The sequence below is a fragment of the Lipomyces chichibuensis genome (assembly GCF_038497645.1).
Source record: "Lipomyces chichibuensis strain CBS 12929 unplaced genomic scaffold V1513scaffold_5, whole genome shotgun sequence".
Classification (NCBI taxonomy): domain Eukaryota; kingdom Fungi; phylum Ascomycota; class Lipomycetes; order Lipomycetales; family Lipomycetaceae; genus Lipomyces; species Lipomyces chichibuensis.
The window spans coordinates 484,432-497,057 of record NW_027117457.1 but is presented as its reverse complement, the minus strand read 5'-3'; the positions used below and the strand labels follow the sequence as shown (position 1 = coordinate 497,057).

At 46.2% G+C, this 12,626-nt stretch overlaps 6 protein-coding genes across 6 annotated transcripts; 4 read left to right on the top strand and 2 right to left on the bottom strand.

Moving 5' to 3' along the window:
* Positions 1 to 2: 2 nt before the first annotated feature.
* On the top strand, positions 3 to 1,655 carry V1513DRAFT_439263 (uncharacterized protein). Its single transcript, XM_066897182.1, has 4 exons — positions 3 to 654; positions 723 to 838; positions 888 to 1,009; positions 1,061 to 1,655. The coding sequence occupies exons 1-4, from the start codon at positions 214 to 216 to the stop codon at positions 1,510 to 1,512; spliced, it is 1,131 nt and encodes a 376-aa protein (XP_066755407.1). The 5' UTR covers positions 3 to 213; the 3' UTR covers positions 1,513 to 1,655.
* Positions 1,644 to 3,180, top strand: V1513DRAFT_254982 (uncharacterized protein). Its single transcript, XM_066894491.1, has 2 exons — positions 1,644 to 3,105; positions 3,156 to 3,180. The coding sequence occupies exon 1, from the start codon at positions 1,872 to 1,874 to the stop codon at positions 2,847 to 2,849; it is 978 nt and encodes a 325-aa protein (XP_066755406.1). The 5' UTR covers positions 1,644 to 1,871; the 3' UTR covers positions 2,850 to 3,105; positions 3,156 to 3,180.
* A 474-nt stretch (positions 3,181 to 3,654) lies between these two features.
* V1513DRAFT_474351 (uncharacterized protein) lies at positions 3,655 to 5,393 on the top strand (the record flags this gene model as incomplete). Its single annotated transcript, XM_066900185.1, has 6 exons — positions 3,655 to 3,787; positions 3,846 to 3,916; positions 3,965 to 4,126; positions 4,195 to 4,613; positions 4,666 to 5,125; positions 5,188 to 5,393. 6 exons carry the CDS (start codon positions 3,655 to 3,657, stop codon positions 5,293 to 5,295), a joined length of 1,353 nt encoding a protein of 450 aa, XP_066755405.1. The 3' UTR covers positions 5,296 to 5,393.
* On the bottom strand, positions 5,356 to 7,008 carry V1513DRAFT_439253 (uncharacterized protein). The gene is made up of 3 exons (XM_066897181.1): positions 6,545 to 7,008; positions 6,401 to 6,497; positions 5,356 to 6,349 (listed from the first exon to the last, which is right to left on the bottom strand). Exons 1-3 carry the CDS (start codon positions 6,696 to 6,698, stop codon positions 5,491 to 5,493), a joined length of 1,110 nt encoding a protein of 369 aa, XP_066755404.1. The 5' UTR covers positions 6,699 to 7,008; the 3' UTR covers positions 5,356 to 5,490.
* Positions 7,009 to 7,106: 98 nt separating this feature from the next.
* On the top strand, positions 7,107 to 9,455 carry V1513DRAFT_439251 (uncharacterized protein). The gene is made up of 2 exons (XM_066897180.1): positions 7,107 to 7,917; positions 7,967 to 9,455. Exons 1-2 carry the CDS (start codon positions 7,207 to 7,209, stop codon positions 9,374 to 9,376), a joined length of 2,121 nt encoding a protein of 706 aa, XP_066755403.1. The 5' UTR covers positions 7,107 to 7,206; the 3' UTR covers positions 9,377 to 9,455.
* A 339-nt stretch (positions 9,456 to 9,794) lies between these two features.
* Positions 9,795 to 12,382, bottom strand: V1513DRAFT_374903 (P-loop containing nucleoside triphosphate hydrolase protein; the record flags this gene model as incomplete). Its single annotated transcript, XM_066894872.1, has 6 exons — positions 9,795 to 9,908; positions 9,961 to 10,115; positions 10,166 to 11,156; positions 11,212 to 11,484; positions 11,539 to 11,874; positions 11,933 to 12,382. 6 exons carry the CDS (start codon positions 12,380 to 12,382, stop codon positions 9,795 to 9,797), a joined length of 2,319 nt encoding a protein of 772 aa, XP_066755402.1.
* Between the last annotated feature and the right edge of the window lie 244 nt (positions 12,383 to 12,626).

The following is a 12,626-nucleotide window of genomic DNA, read 5'->3' as shown; positions in this document are numbered from 1 at the left end:
GCCTCTGATGGCCGAGTCTCCCGTTGTGGTGGTGTGATGTTAGGGTTATACGTCGGCTGTTAGTTCGTCTGGTAAAGTGCATAGCAATCGATCTCTAGTCATATCCACTCAATTGCATGGCACGGGCCCCAATTGATCCATAGACATACATTCCGTACTTTGCATTTGCCTTAATCATATGTGCGTTCACTATTTGTCAACGAGGGTTCTGCCATGATTCCACAGTTCGTGTCAAAACGGCTCATCGGGCGGCAATGTCTTCCCCATGCACACTACATTTTCCACATTCTCCGAGGCCAAATCAGGCTCAAAAGCAGCACAGTCTTCAGCGGGATGCAACCAACAGGTGTAGCACATCTAGGCAATTACCTTGGTGCGCTGCGCGCTTGGGGACAGCTTAGCACGTCCACTCCGCAGCAATTCGACAACACGATCTTCTCCATCGTCGACATGCACGCGCTCACTCTCCCACCTCCACCAGACAAATTGAGGGAATACAAACTGACTGCTGCAGCGCTCATTATAGCGTCCGGCGTGGATCCGGAGAAATGCATTTTGTATGTGCAGTCGGAAGTCTCTGGGCACGCGGAGTTGTGCTGGATTTTGTCGTGTTTTAGCGATATTGGGTATTTGAATCGCATGACGCAATGGAAGGTTAGTTTTTGAAACTGCTTAGGCAGTAACGCTGTTGTCTGAGTCTTTTTGGGCTGATCTTGGTCTAGAGTAAGATGAACTTGACTGAGAACAGTTCGGTGACGGATGACGCTGCCGTCCAGAATTTGCGGCTAGGATTGTTTGCCTATCCTGTTCTGCAAGCTGCAGATATCCTTCTCTACAAGTAGGTGGCCTTGGCATGACACACAGTTGCATAACTGACCCGTATATAGGGCGACGCATGTTCCGGTCGGCCAGGACCAGATCCAGCATCTCGAGCTCGCTCGACATATCGGCAAGCGCTTCAACTCTGCTTACGACACAAAAGTATTCCCATTACCTGACGTCCTTCTCAGTAAGTCGTTTCCGGTATATAATGTATGAGCAAGCATACTGACTAGTAAAGCACGGACGCCACGTGTTATGTCACTCCGCGATCCGAAAAAGAAAATGTCAAAATCCGATCCCGCAGAACATTCTCGGATAATGATCAACGACCCACCAGAACTCATCCGCTATAAAATAAAGCGCGCGATAACAGACGGGGATAAATCCCTGACCTACGACCCCGTCAACCGGCCCGGCGTTGCGAACTTGATTGATATGGTAGCCGGATTGCAGAATCGCACGCCGGAGGACGTTGCGGAGGATGTCAAAGGATTTGGTGGACACGCGGAGTTAAAGGAATTTGTGGCCGATGTTATCACAAAGGAACTTCAGTCCGTGAGGGAGAATTTTCAAAGATTAAGCAGTAACCCAGAGTATCTTGACCGCCTGCTGCGCCGCGGCGCAGAGAGAGCAGGGGAGATTGCGCAGGCGACGTTGAAGGAGGTAAAGACTACTGTGGGGATTTATTAGATTGTTTCGATTGGCATGATGGTGTTGTGTTTGGTATGTAGCATTGAAAAGTTGGTTGATACCGCGGGTGCGAGAAACTGTATATATTTGTAAATAGACTCTCTAGCATTTTGAAAGCTTTCAATTATTTATTCACTGAGTAGTCCAAGCAATTGATATTGCGCATCGAGACATGGCGTGTTTGCGCGGTTGTCACTCCAAAACGCCATGCCCTGGTAGTCTCGCACGATTTTCGTATCTTGGTACAGTAAACCCGACAATATTTACGTCATGGCTAGTTAAAATTATACTACTGAGTTTTCTCTAATACGCACAGATGCCTACCGCCGTTAGATATTCACGATATACCAACGATCACAATGGTTCTGCATAATAACAAATGGGACAGAAAAGCCACTCGCGCGTATAACCGCAAACACGGTATCAGCCATCCGGCCCGTGATCTGCGGCGGGAAGAAGAATCCTCTAATGACGAAGAACCCGATGTGAGCAAGCCAGAAGCATCGGTTTCAGATTCTGAAGATACCAGCACCGTCGACGACGAAAATACCGGCTCCGAAGCAGGTACGGCATCATCTACCGTACGTAGTCGCAGAAAGAAATTACCCTCCAACGCATGGCGCTACGAGAACCTCGAAGCGGATGAGCAATTTGGAATCGAGAACAATTCCAAAGACGAAGAAGACGCGTATTTGGCGAGTATCGCGCGGCCAGCGGATGGCGGCTTGTCGAAATATTTAGTAGATAATGAGGCAAAAAACCTTGAGGAAGTCCGGGATATTTTTAGGAGTCAGTTGGATGTTGGCGAAGCTCTTGGATGGGGCAAGAATAGGAAAGCTCTTGCTTGCGGAACTATCAAAGGGCCGGAAGAGAGCAAGAAAAAGAGCCAGATTGTTACGTACGATGCTGCTGATCCTGAGTACAGAGACGCTGACCGGCGGATTGAGAAGCTGAAGTATAGCGACACTGTACGCGAGCGGTATAAATCTGCGAATCGAAAGGAGATTGACGAAGAGTTGGATAGGTTGAAGATGTTACCAAAGTCCGTTGCTGCGCCGATATTGAAGGAAAGGAGTACGACGGGTTTACAGAAGGGTGCGGCTGCCTGGAATGAGGATTTTGACAATTTTTGGAACGAAATGGAGAAAGCGGGGACTAACGGCGTGAGGTCCGCTGTTGTAGATGAATTTACGAGTAAAGCTGCTACGGTCAGGCCTGCTACTGGCGCTGCTCCTAAGAAGAGTCGACCTGCAACGACGTCTACTCCTGTCAAGTTGAGCCGGACCAAGGTCGATGCGGACGACAAGTTTCTGGACGATTTGTTAAGTGGCAAGTGAGCAGGATAGTCTGAATTTTTCCATATCAGCCATTCTGCATGTCTAGAATGTTTGCCCCCTACGTGTCTTTATCAGGCTCGCGATGTTGAGGTGCGTGCTATGAGTCATCAGACCGCTACCGACCACGACCGATTTCGCGCAGTAGTGACAGGGATCCTCACTAAATTGAAAGCATGACGGAATGTACTATATTTACCGATTACTATTCGTAATAGAGTAATAGGATTGATGGCTTAATAGAGCAAGAGGATTGATGGTCAGCACAAAAGATGACGTGGTAATAAATGCAGTCGATAATAGTAATAGCTGATTTTAGATTGACCTATATACCAATTTGTACCACATTCCATGATGGCAATACAATCATTCGTTATACGAGTAACTCATATCGCATAGCAGCATTGGATCATGTGTTGTGTGGAATTTACTTCTGGGACGTATCTAGTATAAAAAATTAAATTAAGGTAGCGCCGCGACTTGGGAGGCACGAACTCGAACCGCAATAACTTTTTCCACAGTTTAGCTCTCTCGCATCATTACATATATATTGAACCACCTATCTCACTTTTGTGCTCTGCAATTATAGAGGAGCACACTATATCGATATTGCGTCCATTCAGGCATCTGAAGCGTGTTTATCCTATTAATCAAGGTGCGTTCGATATCGCGAATTATTGAGTTCTAGGTGCAGAGAGCTCGAATTCGTTGCTTGATTTCTCTACACTACCTCCAATTTTCTACTTCGTCAGTATAACTTACTCCGAATATTACTGACACTTCATTATTGTCTAGGTGTTTACCGAAAATGTTGGATATTTTACAGTTTCTCGAGGATAAGGGAGGCAATCCTGAAGCAATTAGAAAATCGCAACAAGCTCGTGGTGCCTCCGTCGAGATTGTCGACGAGATTATTAATGACTACAAGGAGTGGACGAAGAGTATAAAGATTTTTATCTGTTGGTTCATGGGGCGAGTGAATTGCTGACTGTGGTGTAGTTCGCTTTGATCTTGATGAGATCAATAAGCTTCAGAACAAGATCCAGAAGGAGATTGGCTTGAAGTACAAGGTGCGTTATGAACGGATGGGGCAAAGAGGTTTTACTGATGGCTTGTAGGCAAAGGAGGATGCGTCTGAATTGTTGAAGCAGAAGGAGGAGCTTGTGGCCAAGAAGGCGGAGCTTATCACCAAAGAGTCGGAAGCCGATTCACAACTCCGATTTAAGGTCAATCAAGTCGGTAACATTGTCCATGAGTCAGTCCCTGTCAGTTTGGATGAGGTGGGTAGCATTGTGCACTCGGTGTAGTGAGAGAGTGTAGTGAGAGAGATGTGCTAATGATGGTGTAGACCGACAATCAACTCATTCGGAATTGGGTTCCTGAGGGTATATCAGTTGAAAAGCGCGACTGCCTTTCTCATCACGAAGTTCTAACAAGACTGGATGGCTACGATCCCGAACGAGGAGCCAAGATGTCGGGCCACCGTGGTTTCTTCTTGAGGAATTATGGAGTCTTCCTTAATCAGGCTCTGATCAACTACGGTCTCAGCTTCCTCTCCTCAAAGGGATACACTCCACTGCAGGCCCCAGTGATGATGAATAAGGATGTCATGGCTAAGACTGCACAGCTCTCCCAGTTTGATGAGGAGTTGTACAAGGTTATGGATGGTTCTGATGAGAAGTATTTGATTGCGACTTCGGAGCAGCCTATCTCAGCGTATCACTCTGATGAGTGGTTCGAGCAGCCTGCAGAGCAGCTTCCTAAGAGGTATGTATGACTGTGATTAGAATTGATTGAATATACGCCAATGCTGTTTTAGATACGCTGGTTACAGCTCATGCTTCCGTCGGGAAGCTGGCAGCCACGGTAAAGATGCCTGGGGTATCTTCCGCGTCCACGCTTTCGAGAAGATCGAGCAATTCGTCCTGACAGAGCCAGAGAAGTCGTGGGAGGAATATGACAGGATGATCGGGTTGTCAGAGGACTTTTATCAGTCGCTCAAACTCCCATACCGGGTCGTGGCGATCGTCTCCGGGGAGCTGAATAATGCTGCCGCGAAGAAGTACGATCTCGAGGCATGGTTCCCGTTCCAAGGCGAATACAAAGAACTTGTCAGCTGTTCAAACTGTACCGACTACCAATCGCGAAATCTCGAGATCAGATGCGGGATCAAGAAGCTAAATCAGCGGGAGAAGAAGTACGTGCACTGTCTCAACTCGACTCTCACTGCTACTGAGCGTACTCTCTGCTGCATTTTGGAGAACTATCAGACCGAAGATGTAAGCGCTTTCTTATTTATGTATATGATGTCGTTGAAAATATATTAATTATTGCAACACAGGGTCTGAAAATTCCCGAGGTTTTGCGGAAATGGATTCCGGGTGAGCCAGAGTTCGTCCCATTCGTCAAAGAGTTACCCAAGAACACAACATCACAGAAGAAGAAGTAGAGGCTGTTGATGATTTGCAGAAGGCTTTGTTCAGTTTCTCTGCATCGGATAGTTATATTGTTATCGTTAAAAGGTTCTTTTTTGTCAATTGCTTTTGCAGTTGGATCATTTTTGTATTGGATCAAACCTGTTCAATAGAGCTTGCTCAAATATATCCAATCACAAATTGTGCCTCGCGATGCTATTACATACCAATTAGGAACTAATTCGGCCGGCATTCTTCAAGTGAGTTCTCACAGCTATCCAATTTAGGCAACTTTCCACAACATACACATCTTTGTCCCTCAAATTGTCCAAAATCCTTTCTTGCTTTTGCCGCAGGGCCTTTTCCTTATTGTTCATATCTACGTCATTTACATGCGCGCCATATGTGTCCGCCTTCCGACTCCGCAGGTAGGAGTTAATCGTGCGAGTAAACGACTCCCGTTCAACACCGCTCACATAATCGCTGTCACTGACCACTCGTTGAACGAAACCCCAAGCCGATTCGTGTGCAAGACTGACAGTTGTAGCAAACTGTATTACCTCAACAACTTTACTTAAGAGACATTTGTTGTCTATTCGGTCTGCAGGATCCCGATGCGAGCAATCGACATACATGAACAATACCCACTGGAAAAACGACCACGCTGAATTATCACTCGCATGCAAAAAGCACCATTTTTCAATCTTTCGTACGATTGACTCAATGTACTTCCGCACAAAAACAACGGAATAATATCTAGCTGACGGCGAAGATAATAAAGATCCGAATATACCTGCAAAAACCCATCGTGCGTATCCCCAAGCGTAGTAATTCATCGGATGGTGCTCTGCTGCGACCAGAACCGTTTGCAGTTCAGATTTGCATAGCTCTTCTATATGTTTTGCGCGTTCTCTGTAAGTTGCTGTCCTACAGAAATGATTGAATTGGGAGGAAACGATATGCTTGTGGTAGTTCCATATTAAAGGCGATTTGGAATGTTTCTGGAGACGTGAACATAGGATGACTGTCGTAAGACGAAATTCTTGGCATAATGATGCAGTTTCTGTATTTTGAATAATTAACCGTTTCCTTAGAATATGTTAATATATTTGACGTCAATTAGCGTGTATACTTGCGTACCTCGCGTTTACTGCTGTTAGATTTTCACTTCCTATGAGAAGTAATACTAACGATGTCTGACTAACTTCCAGTGCTTGTTCATCGGTCCAAGTTGATACTAAAGATTAGTAATCCGCAACAAATATAAATGTACCAAGAACTTACATTTAATCAGGTCATAGAACTTCGTCCTTGCGTACGCAAACGCGAGTATCAACAGCTCTTTCGGAATACCAACAATATGCTCATCAGGCACCACAATAAAAGGGTAATATTTCTTGTCGTAAACACCTCCGCCATCTGTATTATCCTTGACCATTGCCTCAATCTCCGGAGGAACCGACTTTAGTATCTCCAGTTCCTTTCTACCGGGATGATCAGTAAAATAAATGGCATACAGTCGTAGTGAGCACGTCAACAACTTACATGCGAGGATCAATTAAGATGTCATGCAGCAAACGACAGTACCATTCTCCGGACATTCTCAATTACTCTAGCGCCAGACAAGATAGTTGAATGACCGCGCTTCGTGTTCAATGATCGATTAGATAGGATTCGACAATGACTACGAGGCCAATTACATAACCCACTCTTAACCCCCTGAAAAGTTCCCACAAAAAGAAAGTTCATCGCGAGACAGCGTCCAAAATCACGTGACTCTTTTAAACCTTACCCAGACAGGTCTTGCAGCTTTCTCGTTAGCACAACATAGTAACTCAAAGGGCGTTTCGAAGCCTCAGGATCTCATCGCGTTCGGCACAAAAGTTCTCATCGCATCGCGTTCATCACCTTCTCCAAAGAGGCCAGCCCTACATTGTGCAAGAATAATGTCGTCGTCCCATACCGGGTCACCACAACTTTCGGGTCCCCCGAAGCGCAAGAGGGGAAGACCGCCAAAGGATCCTGCGGCAATCATTCCGCCTCCTCCTCCTCCACCTGAGGGCGTGGAGATAGACGCCGGAGAGAATGTGGACAAAGCCGTTGACACTGCTGCTATGGAGCCACAGGAGCCTGCCGTCGAGGCTGACGAGAAGGGAGCCAAAGACGATGAGAAGAGCGATGGCGAGGACTTGGCTGACGATGATGGCAGTGATGAACAGGAACGAGGTGCGCCAGCATCCAGTAACGAAGAAGAGGACGATGACGATGAGGAAGAAGAGGACGAGGACGAGGACGAGGACGAGGACGAGGACGAGGACGATGCAGAAGCTGAAGAGGACGAAGATGATGGAGATGAATATGGCGGTGGAAAGACTCGTAAATCATTGCGACGCCATACGATCAGAGTTTCCAGTAGGAAGAAAGAAGAAGACGTGGAAGAAGATAAAGGTGGAGAGGATAAGCGAGTAAAGCGAGGTCGGCCACCTACCGTGGACAAGCCTCACGAAAGTAGGATCAAGTCCATCATGAGAGCTCTGCGCAAGGCCAAGATTTCGACTCGATTATTGTATCTACCGTTTGAACGTTTGCCTGACGTGAAGCAGTATCCAGAATACTACAGAGAGATTAAAGATCCAATTGCTCTTGATATGATCAGAGTATGTTCACCCTCCTCCCTTCTCGTCAGTGCTGATGCTAATTTTACAGAAAAAAATAAAGAGAAGATTGTATCCGGACGTGGAATCGTTCTTGCAAGATCTGCGATTGATGTTCGAGAACGCAAAAGAATTCAATTCTCCAAATTCAATTATTTACAAGGACACGGAAGCATTACAGGAGCTAATCAGCAGCGTTGCAACCGAAGAAATCAAGAAGCCGGATAGTGCTTTCCAAGACCCAGACTCTAGCTCATTGAAGCACGCTCGAATTCCCCTTGACGGAATTGAGCACAATGGAGAATACTATCGAGTCGGTGACTGGGTTCATATCAGCAACTTGAACGATCCCAAGCGACCAACGATTGGACAAATCTTCCGAACATGGCAAGCCCCGGACGGCCGCAAATGGATTAACGCCTGTTGGTATTATAGGCCGGAGCAGACAGTCCATAGATATGACAAATATTTCTATGAGAATGAGGTCGTAAAGTCGGGACAATATCGAGATCATCTAATTGATGAAGTTCTCGACAAGGTTTTCGTCATGTTTTTCACCAAGTACCAACGCGGACGTCCAGTTGGCTTTGAGGATAAAGCTGTGTATTGTTGTGAGAGCCGGTACAACGAAAATGAGAAGACATTCAACAAGATCCGTACATGGAAGGCTTGTATTCCGGACGAAGTTCGCTCTACTGACTATGAAATGGTACTCTTCGAAAAGCCCCAGCCACTGAGAAAGGTTCCATCACCAATTAAGCACTTGCTTCCGCCAGATGCCACGGATGATGATCCAGTTCCAGAACCAAAGTTGGGGGTGGAGAATGCACCACCAATCATAGGTGCTGTCTACAAGAGACCTCCAGATCCAAACACTAAGGAACTGTCACCGAGTCCAGAGCCCCCCATACAAGTTCCGCAGTCGAATACAGCACCGTCATCCAATGTGAACTCACCGCACATGCGAAATTCGCCGATTCCACGAACATCAGTGGAAAGGACATTGTCTTCAAATAAACAATTGCCTCGTCCTGAGCTTGGTCGGTTCAATTCTGGGATGTCGACCTCGGGCACCCCGACTCCGCCGAGCATGAACTACAGCTACAACCCTCCGATGACTCCGCTGGGTTATGGCAGTCCTGGTCAAATGCCTCCTATGAACAGACCTATGATGTATAATCCGCCGCCACCTCCGAGCACGTTCACGCTTCCTGATTACATAACCGACAGAATTCCGCCGGAGACTGCTGAATTATACCAAAAAGACGATAACGGAAAGCTTTTATGGTTCAGCGTTCCACCGGTTGACTGTTCGCAAGCTTTAGAAACTCCGTTTAACGGTAACGGAGTAGTTGGTCATTCTGTTGAGTTCCTAGCTAAACGAAAAGAGATTGCAGAGAAGCGGAAGCGAAGAGCTGCAGAGAGAGAGCAATTGTTTTCGAAGAAGGCGAAGGCGTTGTAAGATTATGAATAAGGTCTCTATGTATTATAATCTCTATCAGGTAACCAGACTAAAATAACAATATACAATAACTCCGAATTAAATCTCCATATTTCACAAATTCGTAACATCATTGGATGGGAGGGCTATTGTAGACCTGTAAATAGAGTTACTTGGAGCCATGCACCATAAAACAAAGATGTAAGTAACCGCACACGAAGTCCATTCTAATGAGCATAACGCAATCAGTATTTGGTAGCTTCTATCGGAATGCATGCACCGATGTCGCACAACAGCACAGTCGTAATAGCACTGATACGATAATACCCTTAGGAAGTTATATACCTAGAGCTCTCCAAGAGCAAGCGCAGTATCAAGTCATTTATTGAATGAAAGAGAAACGGCAAGTTGATACTATACTTTTTGTATACTCGTATCTTTAAACGACTGTATATCGTCCTGTGGTTCGAGTTTCCGATTCTGCAGCTGCGACGGTGCCCTCGGCAAGCAGTCGTTTCAGTTCGTGCATGGCGCTTGACACGTCAACTTCGGTCTGTTTCCGATTTAGCACCTCCGCTCAAAACCTATAAGCACACAAGACATACCTGTCCCTCAACCAGGATATATAGCTTCGGTTCTGCGTTTGGTGCTGGAACTTTGCCTGGAGGATAAAATGTGCCCTTAGTAGTAATGGAAGTTCCAGTAGATTCAAGAACCTTAGCAATATTCGTCCGGTTTGTTACCGCCCAGCGGGCTTTTTCTATTCAAATAATTAGTAACATATCCCAATTTGACTTGTAAAGTACTTACGTGGAAAGTCATTGATAACCAGCGTCGCATGGAACTCGCCAGCATCAGGACCCTTATTGTCCGGTGCAGCACCAGCCCTGGTACCACTGGTCTTTAGCTTACTATCAATATGCGACGATGCAAGTCTTGCACGTTCTATGGCACTTGTCAGTGCTGAATTAGACCTGCTATCAACTGCTGGCGCTCGTCTTGACACAACGATAGGCTCAGCAAGTGCGGACGACGCCGCCGCATCCATGTCTGCCTCAACTTCCTCATCCTCGTCGACGACCTCTGAAGTTGGCTCTTCATCTTCACCATATGCCTTGCGCTCGAGTTTTCTAGCAACATCGCGCGCAGCGTCAAGCTTGTCCAAGCCCTTACCACCAAAACCTGACGTGTGCCTCTCTTTGCCTTGCTTGACTTTTTCCATGAACGCATCAGCAAGTTGTAGCACTGGTTCCGGAACAACCTGGTGGCTTAAATTCAATGCCTTTGCAATATCAACAGCCTCGCGATCCTGTTGAGGGGTAATAAATGTAACAGCTGTGCCAAGGTTACCCGCACGTCCAGTCCTTCCAGCTCGATGAATATAATCTTCCATGTGGTTTGGACAATCGTAATTTATCACCAACTTCAATTGTTTAACATCAAGGCCACGAGCAGCAACAGAAGTCGCGATCAATATTGGTACCACACCATTTTTGAAATCGACAATTGTCGAGTCTCTGTCAAGTTGATCTTTTCCACCATGAATAGACATGCAAGGGTAACCTCTGGCCATCAGAAGCTTGAGCAAGTGATCGGCGCCTTCTTGTCTTTCGACAAAAATCAACGTACGAGCATCTTCATCGTTGTTGTACATATCTCCAAGAAGTTCAAGAACACGAACGAATTTGGTATCCTCTGGACGAACTTCAACGATCTGTGTGATTTCTGGTGCGACAACGCTTCTGGCACCAACAACGATCTCGACAGGTTTTGTTAATACTTTTCGGGCTAGGGCTTCCATCTATCACACATTAGTAACAAGCCACAAAGTCTGTCAATTGCCAAAGAAAACGTACTTGTTTTGGGAATGTAGCTGAGAATAAGACCGTCTGCCTATCAGGTCGAATATTTCCAATGATCTTCATTACTTGAGGTTCAAAACCCATATCAAACATGCGGTCCGCCTCGTCCAGGGTCAGGTAAGTAACACGTTTAAGATTCGTAACCCTACCAGAGTTTGCCGAGAGGAGATCAATAATTCGACCGGGAGTTCCAACAAGAATTTCGGCACCTCGCTTCAATTCTGCAATCTGGTCCTTAATTGGAGAACCGCCATATGCGCAAACAGCCTATCATGTTATGTAACTGAAATAGATATAGAAGACATATAACCAGACACTTACTCGCAATTCAAGAGCCTTGAGAAATGGCTTGCACTCTCTGTGAATTTGCACCGCCAACTCTCTAGTTGGTGTCATAATAAGACCAATCGGCCCTTCGCCATTTTCCAATTTCCGCTGATCTTTGATATGTCTGAACATTGGCAATAAGAAAGCAATAGTTTTACCACTGCCAGTCTTAGCAACACCAATGACATCGCGGCCAGACATAATTGCTGGGATACCTTGTGCCTGGATCGACGTTGGTTTGTCATAATTCAACTTGCGGATAACGTCCATTGTTTGAGCCGGAATACCAAATTGGCTCCATTTCTGGACAGGCTTAGGACAATTAACTCCCTGCACAACGGTTAGCACACTCGCCCGTTTACGGAAGACACAGGTAGAGACAACATACGCGAATCTTTATACCATCCAGCTCCAGACGTATGTCGTCGACTTCTTCTTCGGTGAGGTCGGCAAGTTCGGCAGGTTCAACATAGAACTGCTTCCGGAACGGTTCGTAGTTGATCTTTGCATGATTCACCGTTGGGATATCTTTCTTCTTCTTCGGCTTATTTGCTAAGGCCAGCATATCATCCGGATCTACATCTAACGCATCGACCCGAGGATCTTCTTCTTCTTCGAATACATCGCCACGGTCAGCCGATTCCTCTCTCACAGCCTCAGCTTGCTCTGCTAATGTCGACATGAACATATCCAAAGGATCGACCTCATCTCCATTCACCGCTTTTGAATCACTGTTTGACACTCTTGGTTCTTCTTTGTCAGATTCTTCAAGATCATCATCGTCTCCAAAGCTCCTCTCAGACTGTCCGTTCTGGTTGATGTCAACTGACATGCTCATTGGCACTCCGTGGACACCATATTTTTCCGCGCTGATATCTTCATCGCCACGCCCACTTTTCGATTCATGTTGGGGTTCGCCATCTTCTTCATCGCCAGGACCACCAAATCTGTCTGCTGTTCGATCGTGACCAATATTGCGCTCTCGGTCACGATCTCGGTCGCGCACGCGATCTCTATCCCGATCTTTGTCATGATCGCGATATCTATCTCGGTCTCCATCGGCATGGCGATCTCGATCTCGA